Source organism: Musa acuminata, chromosome BXJ2-4 (assembly GCF_036884655.1).
Source record: "Musa acuminata AAA Group cultivar baxijiao chromosome BXJ2-4, Cavendish_Baxijiao_AAA, whole genome shotgun sequence".
Classification (NCBI taxonomy): domain Eukaryota; kingdom Viridiplantae; phylum Streptophyta; class Magnoliopsida; order Zingiberales; family Musaceae; genus Musa; species Musa acuminata.
In genome coordinates, this window is record NC_088341.1 from 7,127,632 (window position 1) to 7,142,720 (window position 15,089).

At 40.1% G+C, this 15,089-nt stretch overlaps 2 protein-coding genes across 2 annotated transcripts; one reads left to right on the forward strand and one right to left on the reverse strand.

Annotated features, from left to right (window-relative positions):
• The first annotated feature begins 6,316 nt into the window (after positions 1-6,316).
• Positions 6,317-8,468, forward strand: LOC135608966 (serine/threonine-protein phosphatase PP1 isozyme 2-like). Its single transcript, XM_065102052.1, has 3 exons — positions 6,317-6,645; positions 7,025-7,584; positions 8,120-8,468. Exons 1-3 carry the CDS (start codon positions 6,465-6,467, stop codon positions 8,291-8,293), a joined length of 915 nt encoding a protein of 304 aa, XP_064958124.1. The 5' UTR covers positions 6,317-6,464; the 3' UTR covers positions 8,294-8,468.
• Positions 8,469-10,497: 2,029 nt separating this feature from the next.
• Positions 10,498-15,089, reverse strand: LOC135609776 (rhamnogalacturonan I rhamnosyltransferase 1-like). The gene is made up of 8 exons (XM_065103395.1): positions 14,179-15,089; positions 13,268-13,335; positions 13,058-13,146; positions 12,761-12,926; positions 12,378-12,667; positions 12,100-12,304; positions 11,859-12,016; positions 10,498-11,222 (listed from the first exon to the last, which is right to left on the reverse strand). The coding sequence occupies exons 1-8, from the start codon at positions 14,507-14,509 to the stop codon at positions 10,979-10,981; spliced, it is 1,551 nt and encodes a 516-aa protein (XP_064959467.1). The 5' UTR covers positions 14,510-15,089; the 3' UTR covers positions 10,498-10,978.

A 15,089-nucleotide genomic window follows, 5' to 3' on the forward strand; every position in this document is an offset into this window, starting at 1 on the left:
TGGAACTATGAGAAAAGTGGGTGTTAATCCATAGAAATTTGTGGAATCTTGTGATCAAGTAGGCCATAGAAGTTCTTTGAAGTACACCAAGATGGGGCTGCTGAACCTCGCACCTACCAAAAGAAATCGAAAGCTATGACATTTCAACCTCCTCATGTGGAGCTTTCCTTATTTTCTCTTTGGAAGCATCGAACGGCAACTCGGGCGGTAGTTCATCACGAAGACGAAAGACGAACAGACCCGCAAGGTGCCATTATGAAGGCCTTACAGGAAAGGGACTCCACTACGCACCAGTCAATGGAGCATTGCGACGGGCAGTCATTGATTTATAGACGGGACCTTTGTGTTGGTCCCCGTCGCTATAATCTAAGCAGAAGCGGTGGAGTTCTGTCTCACGGTTCGTACGATCTCCATCGATTTATTTATGTGGGTACATATATACATTAAATTATACAAATGAACCTCAAACCTGATAGTTTCGGACTCCATCTTTTGCAATCTTAAATTTTATTATATATATATGTATCACTATAAAAATAAAAATATTAAATTTCTTATTAAAGCCCCGAGTTTTTTTTATTCTTTCTAGACCATATCATTTTCTAAAAGATGATATTATCTCAGTTTCCATCTGATCGATCACTTAGTCAGTTTTGTCTAAATTGTGTGATATCCTTACGTATCCATCCGCAAAATGATCAACCTCTCCGAATCCTTTTACGGTCCCAAACGATCTACAAAAGAAAAGACGGATTAAAGAAATCATTTAACTCAAGATCTAATAAACATCTATTTTAGTAAACGCTTGATAGACAATACAAATTACAAATATATACTTCGTAAGCTTTGAACGTTCATGTGACAAATAGTCCAAGGTGATCTGCCGTGATCAGAAGTTTCCATAAGTGCCTACATGATACTACTACGAAACAAGATAATGAACCAACCCTAAACATTACCCTAAATGTCCATCCAATCATGTGCCACTTAGGTAGCTCCTATGTATTATGTTGACTGACACTCCGCACTACTTTATGGAGCTTGAAAACTCCTAAATGGTTGTCTGATGGCTTATTTTTGGGTAATTTTGCCTCTATATGATAAGTGCATACAACTTGCATTTACAAGTCTAAAACAAGCACAAAAGCTAATCAAAATAGGTTATGAAGCTTACTGCAAGCTCTCTATATATTGTACAAATCATAAATAAAATCAAAGGATGCATATATATATAAAAGTATTACATAGAACACCCTATTTAAAATTTTATCCGTGATATTTTTCCCCACTTATTCCTTCAACGTCCTCGTCATCTTTACAAACATTACATCTCATATCTTTGTTGAATCTTCAATCTTCTGTTCTAGTTGCAATGTGTCTCTTGGTTCCCAATTGCTCTTCATTGCTGTTATTGATTATTCGAATTTTGATCCGCCACTCTAATTCAACTCGCTAATGACTCTAATTTTAGTGTGGGATCGATCGAGTTGTATTGATCTTTGTTGGTTCATATAAATCCTTTAAATAAAGAAAAAGATATTTCTTATTGTGTATCAGTCTCTTAAATATCTTACGCCGCTTGAATTGAGTGGATGTCTGTTGGAGCTTTAACGAGTATCACCACATAGACTTTGAAGTTTTTGGGGTTTTTTCTCGATAAAATTTGTCTATCGATTCCTCTTTTATTTAGTTGTCACCTCTAAGTAGATTCATATCACTTCTACTTTTGTTTAATATTTTGTTAGGAATTAAAGAGAATAATCTACTCTCGGTGGAATCAATAATCATTGGTGAATAGTTGATAATTGTTACCTTTCACTTTTTTCAAAGGGTCTTTAAACATACATAGAGCTTCTCTACTAGATAAATAAGATAACTAGGATACTCTCATTCACTTAATAGTTGAGAAGGAAAATATCTTCGCCTGCCTCCTTGAGAGTTATACTCAACGCATTGAGCTAGTTACTAGCCTTTGTTTGCTCTTTGCTCATACTTCTAAAGCACCCAAAGTGTTTGCACTTCTTACGTTGAGTTAGCTACTATGATTTGCCTTCTCATTGCTATTTTGAAATGTAAGAAGTTTTGCTCAAAAAGAGCAAACTTTTATCCAGACTTGGAGCAAGTCTCCAATAATTTTGGTTGCATATGAGATTATACTATCTTCTCCATCATTTATATTGCATACTCCTCTGAGTATAAAAGGTCCAACACCATGTACTGTCTACTTTGTTCCTTGGTCGAGCACTCTTGCATCAATCTAAAGTCCCCTACTTTTGATTATTTTGATGAGAAGCCTATTGAAACCGATCTTACAAAGTTCTCTGATCTTTATCCTTTAGTCTTGTCTCGATACTTGGTGTTTGTCTTTGCATTCTCCACCTCCTCGATTGCTTTTATGACCAAGCACTCTCCTTCCATAAGAGCAAGGGATTAATGATTTCGTAGAAGTCTTGCCTCTATGGTATTATAGCACTATCATGCCCATGACCCTATTATTTATCGCTTTGCATTTGTGTCCCTTTATTTATGATTGATAGGTTCACCTCTATGGTACTATGACATTCCTCCGAGTCTACCTCTATTCTGATTGATGCTTGGTTTTGGGCAGCTAAGACACTTTGGACATGTCGGCACTTTCTCACCCCTTTTGACCACCTATTTCAATACGTCTGTGTTATCTAAGTAGTTCCCCTTGGTCAATAAAAAAATAAACTATAACTCCCATGCATGGCCTCCACCATTATGTTGTAGGGCTCAAACTGATTCTATTTTTCTTTGCATCCTTAGTAGCAGCAATGTTTGCTTACTCGACCTTGTCATTTGACTTATCGAACTCCCTTAAGTGAATATAAGATATAAAGAATTCTAACTCTCCAATCGCTCTGATTATACCTCTATATGATCAAGTTTCCTCTATGGGATTCACTAGTACTTACATTTATAATCCTCCTTTGGTAGTACATAACCCCTATATGCTAATGACTAAAGCTTTTATCTGTTGTAAAATTTGATACATACACGAAAGTCTTGCCTTTGTGGCATAATGACATTCACTTATTGAATTTATAACCCTTCTTCTATCATATTATTCATTAAAGTAGAGCTCTCATTATCGATCATACCTTTGTATGATCAAGTCCCTCGTAGAACTTCTCCCATGTGTGTCGTATTATCTCAAATTGTTCCACCATAATCCGCTGCACTATATCATCTCCTAATGATATCTTCGTTACTTTCTAATCTTTTTATAGGATGAATATGGACTATAATCTCTCCATGTATGGTCTTTGCTAGTGCATCACAAGGCCTCCGCAATCTCTGATTGTGTTCCCCCCTTTAGTAATTGGCTTTCATCCATCTACTCTCAAGTCATACCCAGACAAAGTGCAACTCTAAGATAGTCTATCGTATAGCAGTTTTTGAAGTCCATCGACTTTGCTAAAGTAGGTATATTATTGTCTAGATCCTAGGCCCTTGCCACAAGCATAATCTTCGCTATGCATCGTGCTTCCTTTATAGTAACTCGAACAACAACATAGTGGCATATTCTTCAAGTGTATCCATCTCTACATCTTCTTTATCTGTGCTAAGGCCTTCTGACCCTAACTTCACCTTTGCAAGTTGAGTAGTCTTAGTTTCTTCATCAAATGCTTTGTCGAGATAAGGTGCATGTGCCTTGAAACCCTCGATGACTTTGGCACCGTGCAAATGAGTCTACTCCATCAGAAGAGGGACCCATGGAATGACATAATCTTACCTTTGTTTTTGTAAGAGTTTATGTCCTTGACCTTTATCTAAGGAAAGCTTCATACCTTTGCTCCATATTTCATCTTCTATGTTGACTCTCTTTATATGGCTTGGGTACTTCACTAAGTTCCATCAAAGTTGCTTTGTTCCCTAGTTTGCATTGAGTTGATGGTGGCCCTCACTTGTACCATTCCATGAGTCAATCCTCTATTGAGTCCAATCTTCACATTGACTCTAAGTTTGCCTTCGTTTGGTGTTGCCTTAGGTCACTCGTTCACTTGATCTTGCAATATGTGCATCAACGCATTATCTCATGCAAATTTTTACAATAACTCCCCATAGCTCGCTGGATCCATTGAGCTTTATATAGTTATTATCTTGAGGTATCCCTCTTCGTATGATCTGTTGCATATGATTCTCCCTCTAGAGAACTGAGACTTATCCCTCTTAGATATCTATTCCATTGGAGTAACTTTTCTCTTCATATCATTCTCTTTGAAAGTTTTGAAGACCACCATCCCCTTGAACTACTTCGCCTTGCTAAACAAACTGTGTATTATTCTACTCTCGCGAATGCACTTACTAGATTATGACTATTCACTAATATACCCCCGGTGCACCTCTTAAGGCCTAATAACATGCGAAACTTGTTACATACTCCAATCTCCTATTGACATATCCTTCTTATGTTGAAGAGAAAGTTTCAATACTCTATGGCGCTGAGTTTTGATCACCTTGGGATAGCTACAAATAATCCATCATCTATATATAAGCCTTTGCATGAGTATCGAATTCTTTGAGTTAATAATTCCCCTAACCTCTATGTGATTTGTATAACTCTTTTGGTCGCCAAGTAACCCATCCCCCATTGTACGGTCTCATCTTTGTTAAGCACCCTGCTTGTCTTTAGCACCATCAAGTTTGGTTGTCAATATCGAGTTATAATTCAAACTCAATCATTCTAACCTTTGTGCACTACATGTTCTTTCCGGCTTGCTTGTTCTCATGATGCCTTTCACACGAAGGGTTAGTTATTTCTCTGAGTATCAATCTTGGATGTCCGCTTCTCCGAGAAACTTCTTTCCCTATGTCTCAATAGTTGTTTTCCTCAAATAGTCATGCATGCTAGCTGCCCTCAACATAGCCCTGATAGATCTCTTATGTTTGTATGTCAAGTGTTTCTAAGTGTGCTTATCTTGCTTTAATATCATCTATCATGGACTTAGCTAGTTTTGCATAAGTTATGTGGCACCCTTGCATATCCATCCGCAAAAGGGTCAACCTCCTTGAAATCTTTTATGGTCATTTAATGACCTACAAAAGAGAAGATGAAGCATTTAACTCGAGATCCAATAAGTAGTTATTTCAGCAAACACTTGATAGACAATACAAATTACAAACATAAATTTGATAAGTTCTAAATTATCACATGATAAATAGTCCAAGGTGGTTCGATATGACCAAAAATCTCCACAAGTATTCACATGACATTCATTTGGAACAAAACAACAAACTAGCCCTAGACACTGCCTTAAAGGCCCATCCGACCACATACCATCTAGTTATCTCCTGGGTGTTATGCTGACTGACACTCCACACCACTATTCAGAGCTTGAAAACCCCCCAAGATGGCTTCCCGGATAGATTGTTTCTAGGTAGTTTTGCCTCTACATAATGATTGCACATAACTTGTATTTACAAGCTTGAAACAACTACAAAAGTCAATCAAAATGGGACTGTCAAACTTACTACAACCCCTTTATATACTGTGCAAAGCATGAATAAAATCAAAAAATACAAACATATACAATCATTACATCGAATACCCTATTTATAATTTTATCGGTGATAGATCATCGTCGCCTCATCAATTGTTGCCTTTGCCCCTCATTTATTATACACTTACCCCATCGCGTCTGCTCCTCGTCCGTTATTATCGTTTCACCCACGTTCATCGTTATCATCGCACTCTCGTTTGCGTTTGAGACCAAACCCCAACACCTTGCCTTCCTCTGTTGATGGTTCACACAAGCCCAGGCCACTATCGATCATCCTTTTGAGAACCCGCTTGTCTTGGTCATCGTGGTAGACAAGGATGAAGGTGGATAGATAAAATCACATGGTCGAGGGTGAGGGTAAAGATAAACGAGGGCGATGGATAAAAGATAGAGGCTATAAGCTTGCAAGGCAGAAACGACGATTGGAGGCACTAAGACTCTAATGGAAAGAGTGAAAACTTAAAAATATTTTTTTATAAAAAATTTGGCCACTAAATTCGTCATTTTTATTCTTTATATAACGCTCGAGTTCTATAACGGTGAAGATGCGAATCCAGGAAATCGAGCTCAACATACGTCACCTTCGAAAGTGAAGGCCACCATCGCGGGTCTCACCACCGTCGGGTTGACCTTATCCATTTGGCCTGTCGGCAATGTGGTGCAGCACGTGGGCCCGGTTCGGTCCTCCCGCCACGTCCGATGTGGCAGGCCCGCACAAGACGCCCTCTTCTCCATTACAGGCCACTTGATCCCCTCAACCTCCGCTTCCCACCCCCCACCCCCTCTTTCTCTCTCCTCAACCTCCTCCTCCTCTCTCTCTCTCTCTCTCTCTCCCCCCTCAACCTCCCCCTGTTGACTTCCAACAAATCGAAAAACAGTCGTCCGTCTCGATCCTTCTCCATATCGTTTGGCATTGTGGAGAATCCAACGAGTACGATCATGGAAGGCAGCGCCCTGGATGATCTGATCGAGAGGCTGCTGGAAGGAAAGAAGCACAAGGCCGGCGGCAAGAAGATTCAGCTCAGTGAGCTGGAGATCCGCAACCTCTGCGTCGCCGCGAAGGAGATCTTCCTCCGCCAGCCCGTCCTTCTCGAACTGGAGGCGCCGATCAACATCTGCGGTGAGAGACATGCTCATGTCTTTCCGTCCGCCCTATGATTCCATGCCGATAGATGAGACATGATATGATCGTTTACAGGCTCAATACATTCGTTGTTCCTTTAATGTCTCCCGATCAATATAGAAATATCTGCAAAATTTGTCTTCCTAGGGAACAGATTGCAGGAAAAAGGAGAGTTTTGGGATAGATATGGGTACTGAATTAGGATCGATTGATTGATCTTTCAGATCATACCGCCAAATTCTGGCACAATGGGTTCAATTGGGTTCGGATAGCAAGAATTTTCTCTCTTGTTGTATATAGATTCACGTAGAACAATCTCTGCAATCTTATGGCTTTAAAAGATGATTTCTTTTCTCCGTGTTATCATGTCGATCAGGTGACGTGCATGGCCAGTTCTCTGACCTCCTCCGCTTATTCGAGTATGGCGGCTTCCCGCCGAGCTCCAACTACCTCTTCCTCGGCGACTACGTCGACCGAGGGAAGCAGAGCATCGAGACCATCTGCCTCTTGCTGGCATACAAGATCAAGTACGCCGACAACTTCTTCCTCCTCCGAGGCAACCACGAATGTGCCTCCATCAACCGCATCTACGGCTTCTACGACGAGTGCAAGCGCCGGTTCAGCGTCCGGCTGTGGAAGCTCTTCACCGACTGCTTCAACTGCCTGCCGGTGGCCGCCATCATCGACGACAAGATCTTCTGCATGCACGGCGGCCTCTCGCCCGAGCTGCAGAGCATGGATCAGATAAGGGAGATCGAGCGGCCGGTCGACGTGCCGGATCAGGGACTGTTGTGCGACCTCCTGTGGTCTGATCCCGACCGGGAGATCAGGGGCTGGGGGGAGAACGACCGAGGTGTTTCCTATACTTTCGGTGCGGATAGGGTGGCAGAGTTCTTGAGGAAGCATGACCACGATCTCATCTGCCGAGCTCATCAAGTAAGTGCCTGTTACTCTTAGTACTATTATCCCATGTAAAGAACTTGCCACAATTGAGGTGAAAGACATAGATCAAGAATGAAGATGACGAAATCTGAGATCCAGATCTATACCGGTATTGATAGTCAGGTTTATACCATATCGTAGGTATACAGTACATTTGTATGTATCATAGTACCGAAAAAGTAGAGGTGGAGGAGGAGGAGGAGTCAGAGGATTGGGTAAGTGGATGGCACGAGAATTAGGCCGACACGGTTTAACCCTAGAAAAGTGCCTGAATCTCGGATCAGACCATTTGAAATGAACTGGTCCGATTGTTGGTTCATAATCAGATCAATAAATATCATTCGGTATATAGATCGATTCTCGGATCAAACCATTTGAAATGAACTGATCCGATTGTCGGTTCATAATCAGACCGATAAATATCATTTGGTATATAGATCGATTCGGATAGTGTTTAGAACCCTAATGATGACTAGTTTACTGGACTTCCAGTAAGAATCATGGCATAAAACATGGACTGATGGTGCAGGTTGTGGAGGATGGCTATGAATTCTTTGCAGACAGGCAGCTGGTGACCATCTTCTCAGCTCCAAACTACTGTGGGGAGTTCAACAACGCTGGTGCACTGATGAATGTGGATGCAAGCTTGCTCTGCTCATTCCAAATCCTCAAGCCTTACAGAGGAAAGGTAGGGGGAGAGTGAAGGGCTGCCCAACAAAGAGCTTGAGTTTTGTGCAAGAGAAACAACAATGCGTTTCCTTACAGTTTGTATCTGAAAAGATTATTTTGCCTTCCCTTGTAGCAAATTATTGATGAGTTCAAATATATACTCAGTCTGTGTACATAAAAATGCCAAAGTAGATTCAATTTTTCTGTCATCTTCCCTGGCAACATCTTTTACATGTAATTCCAGTATCCATCTGGCTTTGTTAGATGTCACAGCTTATATAAACAGTTGATGCAAGCATCAAGATTGTTGGCACAGAAATTATACTTGAGATCAAGCAGGACTTGGATATTTGATCTTTATGATACTTCTTTCATCTCCAACACAAACCATGGGCTATAAATGAAAGATAATGGCCAAAATTATGCACTTCAGGTATGCCTACACTTTTTTTTTAGGATGTATGCTTACACATATACTTGAAGGTGTCTTACTTTTTATTGAAGTGAAAATGTATGTAGTCCCATAAATTTATAAGTCATTCTGCTGATTAATTCACAGCTTATAGAATATCCTGAGGTAAAAAAGAATAAATAAAAATATAGCAGCTTGGTAATGTAACATTCATTATAATTCATTAGATGCTTCTTTTTTTCACATTTTAGATACTTCCAACTCTGCTATGGCATCAACAGCCAAAATAAAAAAGTGGTATATATACCTGTTGATCGTGGGTCGACCTAGTTTAGAAGTCACAAGGGCATTCGAAAAACCTGTATGGTAGTTCTACGAGGCGATTGATCGAGCCCTGAGACATGTGAGGTGGCACTGAGGTGGTCTGTTGGATCTAGAGCCCAAGCGTCCGAGGTGGGCGCGAAACTAGGTCGAGGTGGATCCTAGCTCGTCGATGAGTCCCTGCACAAAGGTCAATGTCGGGAGTTGTTTCTCGACCCAACCCTTTTGATGCTCAAGTTAGCTTTAAACGATTTACGGTGTAAAAGGATTAGTTTTCGAGACATCCTCCCATGAACTAGTACTAGGGGTCAGATTTTTTACTTGTCTGGTCGAGGGAATCACTTATAACGACCATAAGACCTTCCCTCAGGCATTCCATTTATGGGGGCGATAGACTTATAATAGTTGTAACGCCTCTCTTCTAGCGTTTCATCCACGAGGACGATAGGCTTGTAGTGATCGTAACGTGTTCCCCCTGATGTTTTATCTACTCAGGCCGATTGAGGGGATTGACTCGAGCGATCGCCCATAGACTGTTGTTCGCAAAGGTCGATCGGGCTAGCCCAAATGGTCTATAATGGACTGTCATCCATGGGTCGACAAGTCGTAATTGCCTCCATATCACTGTCCTATGAGAGGTGACTAAGCCTTCATTTTATATGTTAGCGCTCCTGTGACGATCAACTGATGAGATGAGATTGGTTACCAGAATATTCTCTATCAACACTCATCTATTTTTATAATTTTATTATGGTAAGTATATCAAAATCCAACCTGTTCAGAATAAAAAATTAAGAATTGAACACTTTACCGGTTGCGGAAAGAATCATATCAAATCAAACCGACCTATTAGTAGCAAACTAAAAGAATAATATGATCCAAAAGCCGCTTTTTGTTTTCTTTTCATTCTAAATCGACAATTCTTGGTGAAGGTATTGTTATTTTAGAATGTTGACACAAAAGAAAGGCCTCAATGTCTTTTTCTCTTAAAATCATAGTTTCTATGGAATTTATTTTTTTTATATTTGATATTTTCTATATTTTTATATAATGTTTAGAAAATAATCGATCCATTGGTAATCCGAGACTTTTTTTAACTTATATTGAAATGATTCAATCGATTACTCATATTTTTTTTCCTGCATATTTGTTGCTTTGTGAACTTTTTGGAAGTTCATATAGCATGGCATTTTGTTCATGAGCTTTGTCAAATCTGAACTGCTTGGTGCCAAACAGGCTCTTAACAGTGTGCTAACTCAGGCATTACCATCACTTGGAATGCATTAGACTTCTTTCAAACTCTTTCAAAGATGTTTCTAATTGATGTGCAATCCAAAGATTTATGTTCAAAACATGAATTAGACCACCCTTTTGTCTCTTCACCATTTATCTATCTACATGCATTTGCAAATGCAGGGAAGAAAATTACCTAATGCAAAGCTGCAGTGCTCACATGAACATTCATGAATCTAAATGAATACATCATGGCACCTTGTATGCAAGAGTGAACAAGAAAACCATTATTACAATGACAAACTTAAAGATCACCATAACCATATAACACCGTCTGCTTCAATAAAGTTCTTGTATTTAGTGATACATACCACTAGAGAGAGAAATGGAACAAAATTGCAGAATATTCTGAACCTAGATAGATGACCATTTTTATCTATTCTCTCTCTCTCTCCTGTGCTGTACATGCAGCTGAAAATTACTAGGAAACATGTTCTTGTCCTTCCCTCTCCCAACTCACCTTTCTGTACAAGAATCAGTATTATTTTGAAGAATTGAAGATATCTTATGTATGTTGACCAGCTGCATGTATAAACTCCAGCGTGCTATCTTTGTAATGCACCAAAATTTTTTTGAAGCAAAACCTTCATCTTTCTAATTGTGGTCCAACAAGGACCACCTTGATGAAAGACGAGAGTAGTGGCGTTTCCCAAATAATGGCGACGCAGAGAGATTCGTACAATGATAACAAACTCACAAAGCCCATGGCTCATCAGGCTGTTGGAGGCACTCTTGGGGATTGGTGTAGAAATAATCCTCTTCTTTTGGTCTGTCAGGTATGACCAGTCTCCTGGTGGGCCTTCCCATATGATCAGCATGAGCTGCCTTAACCAAGGAAGAGAAGTCATCCCATCCTAATGTTCCATTACTATACTGATCAATCAGATCAACCAGGAGCTTTCGATCTAATGTGATGGTCTTCTTGAAACCCATGTATCTGCAAGTTATACAGGGAACAGATGTATCCTCTGAGTCAAAGCTTCAGTTTAACCAAGAGAGAACAATAGCAAAAGGAGAAAGAAAGGGAAAGAACTTTCTCTAGCCTTGTGCTAAGACCTTTCGTAAATGGCAAAGGTTGGATCGAATCCACTATTTCACTGTTTTGAAGAAAGAAAAGCAAAATAACATGCTTTGGATCTCAACACATCCAACTAGTTGAGATCAGCTATACAAGATCTTTACCACAACATTCCCCACAAAGAATCAAATCATATGGTAACAATTAATGGTAGCACTGATTTTTATTTCTTCTGATCTAGCTTTTCATTTTTGACATTAACTTCCATAAAACCCAGCATAATAATCTCAATTATTTTCCTTTTTTTGGCAACAAGTGCCTTAGCATGTTGACATTTGCAAATGACTTTTGTTGCCAGCATGATGAGGAATTTGTGGTGCATCAATACAATAGAAGTTCCATGGTCCTAAGAAAACGGTTTATCATGTGCATATCAACTAAATAAACTGGAAGAATTAAATTTGGTCAACTAATTAGTCAACCTAAAAGTGAAACAGCAACATAAAAATCATGATTGACTAATTGATGTCAGTGAAGAGATGCAAAGAGTGGTACCTGCGATGGCCCTCAACAACCCTAGCCATGTTACCATCATATGTAGGCACAAAGATATCACTCTCCAGAGAAACAATGTAATCTAGTGCTGCCATTTGAGATGAGTGATTCTGGAAATATCTAAGATGGGAGGGTCCCAGTAATTTTTCCTTCCTTACCTGTTCAATGTTTAGAACATAAATTAGGCAAAATAAGTAAGGAAAGATAAAACAACTACTAATAAACTGCTGTAGCCACTCACCACATTTGGATAAGCATCAGAAAGGACTGCCATTCTCCTTTTTCCACCATATATTTCTCCTGCAGCAATATACACCTGAATACTGCCATCAATATCCAGTGCCCTTAATATCAAAGCAGTCTCTTCTGGTGTTAGGGGGCAGAGGCCATCTTTCCTTTTCAGGTCAGAATTGATAACCTTCTCTTTCCACCATGGATATGCATACCTGTGTCCAAACGGATTAGCTACTCAGAAGTCACAAATAGAACTAAACAAAACCCACCACTATGACTTTATACCTCATTCTTGTCAGCTCTTCTGCCTCTTCATTGGAGCAGCCATGAGTACATCCGGAGAAAGCCAACATATCCATTTCGTATCTTAGATGGAGAACCAGAAAAGGGCCAGTCTGTCGCAGGATTCTGACTGCCAGCCTTCCCAACTCTTCGATCTGAGAAGTGAATCTCAAAGCAGAATAATTTACTCGGCAGCGCAACTTCTGGATCTCCAAAGGCAGACCATTATTGGCAAGCCGTGCATCTGTCCTGTTGAAATGCACAATCTTGTGCTTCTTTATTAAGGGAAGAATCTGGTTACCAGACAAACATATTTATCAGCACAAGTGTAATATTATTGCCATTGGATACCTCTACTAGTATAATGCTTCAAAAGGCTTACCAACCTGATTCTGGTAATAAGACAGATCTGACCAGCTAACAGGTGGCATAGAGTAGACCATGCCCAGCTCAACCCTCCTTTTCAGTCTAGGTGGTAACACTTTCAGTATTCGCACCTCAGCTCTCAATGAAGTGATAAAATGATCGACATCAAATATGTCTTGGAACTCACTGTTATATTAAGGAACACGGCTTTAGTTCTAGAAAGTACTATGGAAATTTATAAAAACACATCAAGTCTGTAGCTCATCAAGTTACGAAAGACCAGCCGTGTGAGACATGAATTAGAAGTGCAGACACACCTAGGATCAGCCCAAAATGATGTTTTATCCAACTCTGGTACTATGAGTGTCACATTCAAATATCTTGCAATAGCAACCATGTCACAAATCTGAAGAAAAAAAAATTGTGCCATTAGTAATGTTGCAAAGCTAAAGCAATAGCAGACTACAAGTGATAAAAGAGCCCAACAAATTTGAACTCAACCCCTAACAGGAAGATTGAATCCTTACCGCTGCTCGCATTTGGTTAAGCCCACCATTGCATGAAACCATGATATACCCATTATTTCTATAGATTCCTAGAGATAAATTCATCAAAAACTCCATATGAGAAACATAGATCCATAAACAAGCTTCATCATGTATTAGCCAATGAAAAAATGTAAGGAAGCTACATAGCTGTATTGGATCTATAGTGCACAAATTAAATTAACCTAGATGCAATAGCAAGAACAGTCAGTTTATTTTAGCAACATAAAATGAGAACAACTGACACAACATTGACATGGAAAATTCTGCAACTGGTAGAAATGACAAAAAATTGTCATCAAGAATATGGTTCCAACGGAAGAGTACCACCAAAAATGACTTGAATACATATAGCAGTCAATTGAAAGAACCAAGATTCGCCGTACTAAGGTGTACCACTCGGTCCGGGTGGTATGTACCAGTCCAATAAGGGATCGGTATGGACAGTACCTACCAATCTATTAATACATCTCACCATACCACGTGTTAGTACATCGACATATACCGTACTGACGATTAGTCATTAAGCATTAGGTACAATTAAAGACAATTAGCAAGAACAGACTAATTGTTCAAAGAAAATAACATCAATTAGCTGAACAACAAATTAGATTAACAACGAAGAAAAAATTCAAAGAAAATAGATTTCACTAACTAGTCCATGACACCAAGCAATGGAAGCATAAATTGTTCAAAAGAAAAAAGAAAATAAAAGACAATATGTAAACATAAATTTCTCAGTAATATGTAAACACAAATCGATCAAGAGAAATTAAAAGATTTTGTAAGCACTTATGGGATTTCATTTATATAGCAAGCAAAGACATAATATTAAACAGTAACAAATGTAGAAGTTTTCTTTGTATATTGGATGATGAACACAGAGAACTCACTTTTTGGGGGAAGAACGATCTTCTTGACTACGGGAGCGGTTTCATTGGCCAGGAACGATGAATCTGAAGGGATCAAGCAAGACGGCCAACCTTTCAAGACACGCGGCCCCCATGTCTCCCCCAGCGCCGTGAGCTGGAGGACGCATGTCCAGAGCAGCACTGTGCTCGTCGTCCGAATCATCCATAGCTTCAACTTTGATCTATTCTTCAGCTTCTCCGCCTTCGCCTCACCACCGATCTTGTGCTTGCGATGCCTCTCTCCACCGCACTCAGATCCCATCGTCCTCTCGAGCCGGCACATCCTCTGAATCCAAAATGCACCGCCCCCCATAAACAATAACTCTAGAACAACTCCTCTCCCATTCTAATTATCGACAAACAGAATACACTTTTTTTTCCTTTCTTCGCAACCAAAATCAAGAGAAAACCAAGACGAGTCTGCCTTTCCACTCAATGCAGCTCGACACAGCAATTCAGGACCCCCGACACACTTCATATACCGTCGAAGAAAACCATGCTTGCCATCTAAAACTCAAAATTTAGACCCAACTGTCTTTCCAATCCCGAAACCACCCAGAAAAAAGAATCCAAAATTCCGATCTTTCGCCGCTTTAAGCCACCAAAATTCACCGTCTGCTCAGGTAGCGACTATCAATCAAAACCGAAAACACGGTCACCTTCCACAAAAGGCCACGCGCCCCGTGGGAAGTTGCCAAAGAAGGACAAGAGGGTTGTTTTTGACCCACACGCTGGATCTGGAGGGGCTCAGATGGCGATTTCGACTGCTGAACCGGCGCTATGCGTCCGAAGATCGCAAGAGGCGGGGGGGGGGAGCGCTAGCTCCGGCGTCTCCGATCCCCCTGCATTGCGATCCGAGACAGGGAATGTTGTCGCCTTCGGAAGGGGGCGTC

What these genes read in the sequence shown, in the direction of transcription:
- LOC135609776 (XM_065103395.1), bottom strand. Translation starts at nt 14,509, where the DNA reads ATGGGGGGCGGTGCATTTTGGATTCAGAGGATGTGCCGGCTCGAGAGG. An exon ending in GATCGTTCTTCCCCCAAAAA is followed by an intron (nt 13,336 to 14,178) that starts GTGAGTTCTCTG and finishes ATTTATCTCTAG; the next exon opens with GAATCTATAGAAATAATGGG. An exon ending in TCATTTTGGGCTGATCCTAG is followed by an intron (nt 12,927 to 13,057) that starts GTGTGTCTGCAC and finishes TTAATATAACAG; the next exon opens with TGAGTTCCAAGACATATTTG.
- LOC135608966 (XM_065102052.1), top strand. Translation starts at nt 6,465, where the DNA reads ATGGAAGGCAGCGCCCTGGATGATCTGATCGAGAGGCTGCTGGAAGGA. An exon ending in GGCGCCGATCAACATCTGCG is followed by an intron (nt 6,646 to 7,024) that starts GTGAGAGACATG and finishes CATGTCGATCAG; the next exon opens with GTGACGTGCATGGCCAGTTC. An exon ending in TCATCTGCCGAGCTCATCAA is followed by an intron (nt 7,585 to 8,119) that starts GTAAGTGCCTGT and finishes CTGATGGTGCAG; the next exon opens with GTTGTGGAGGATGGCTATGA.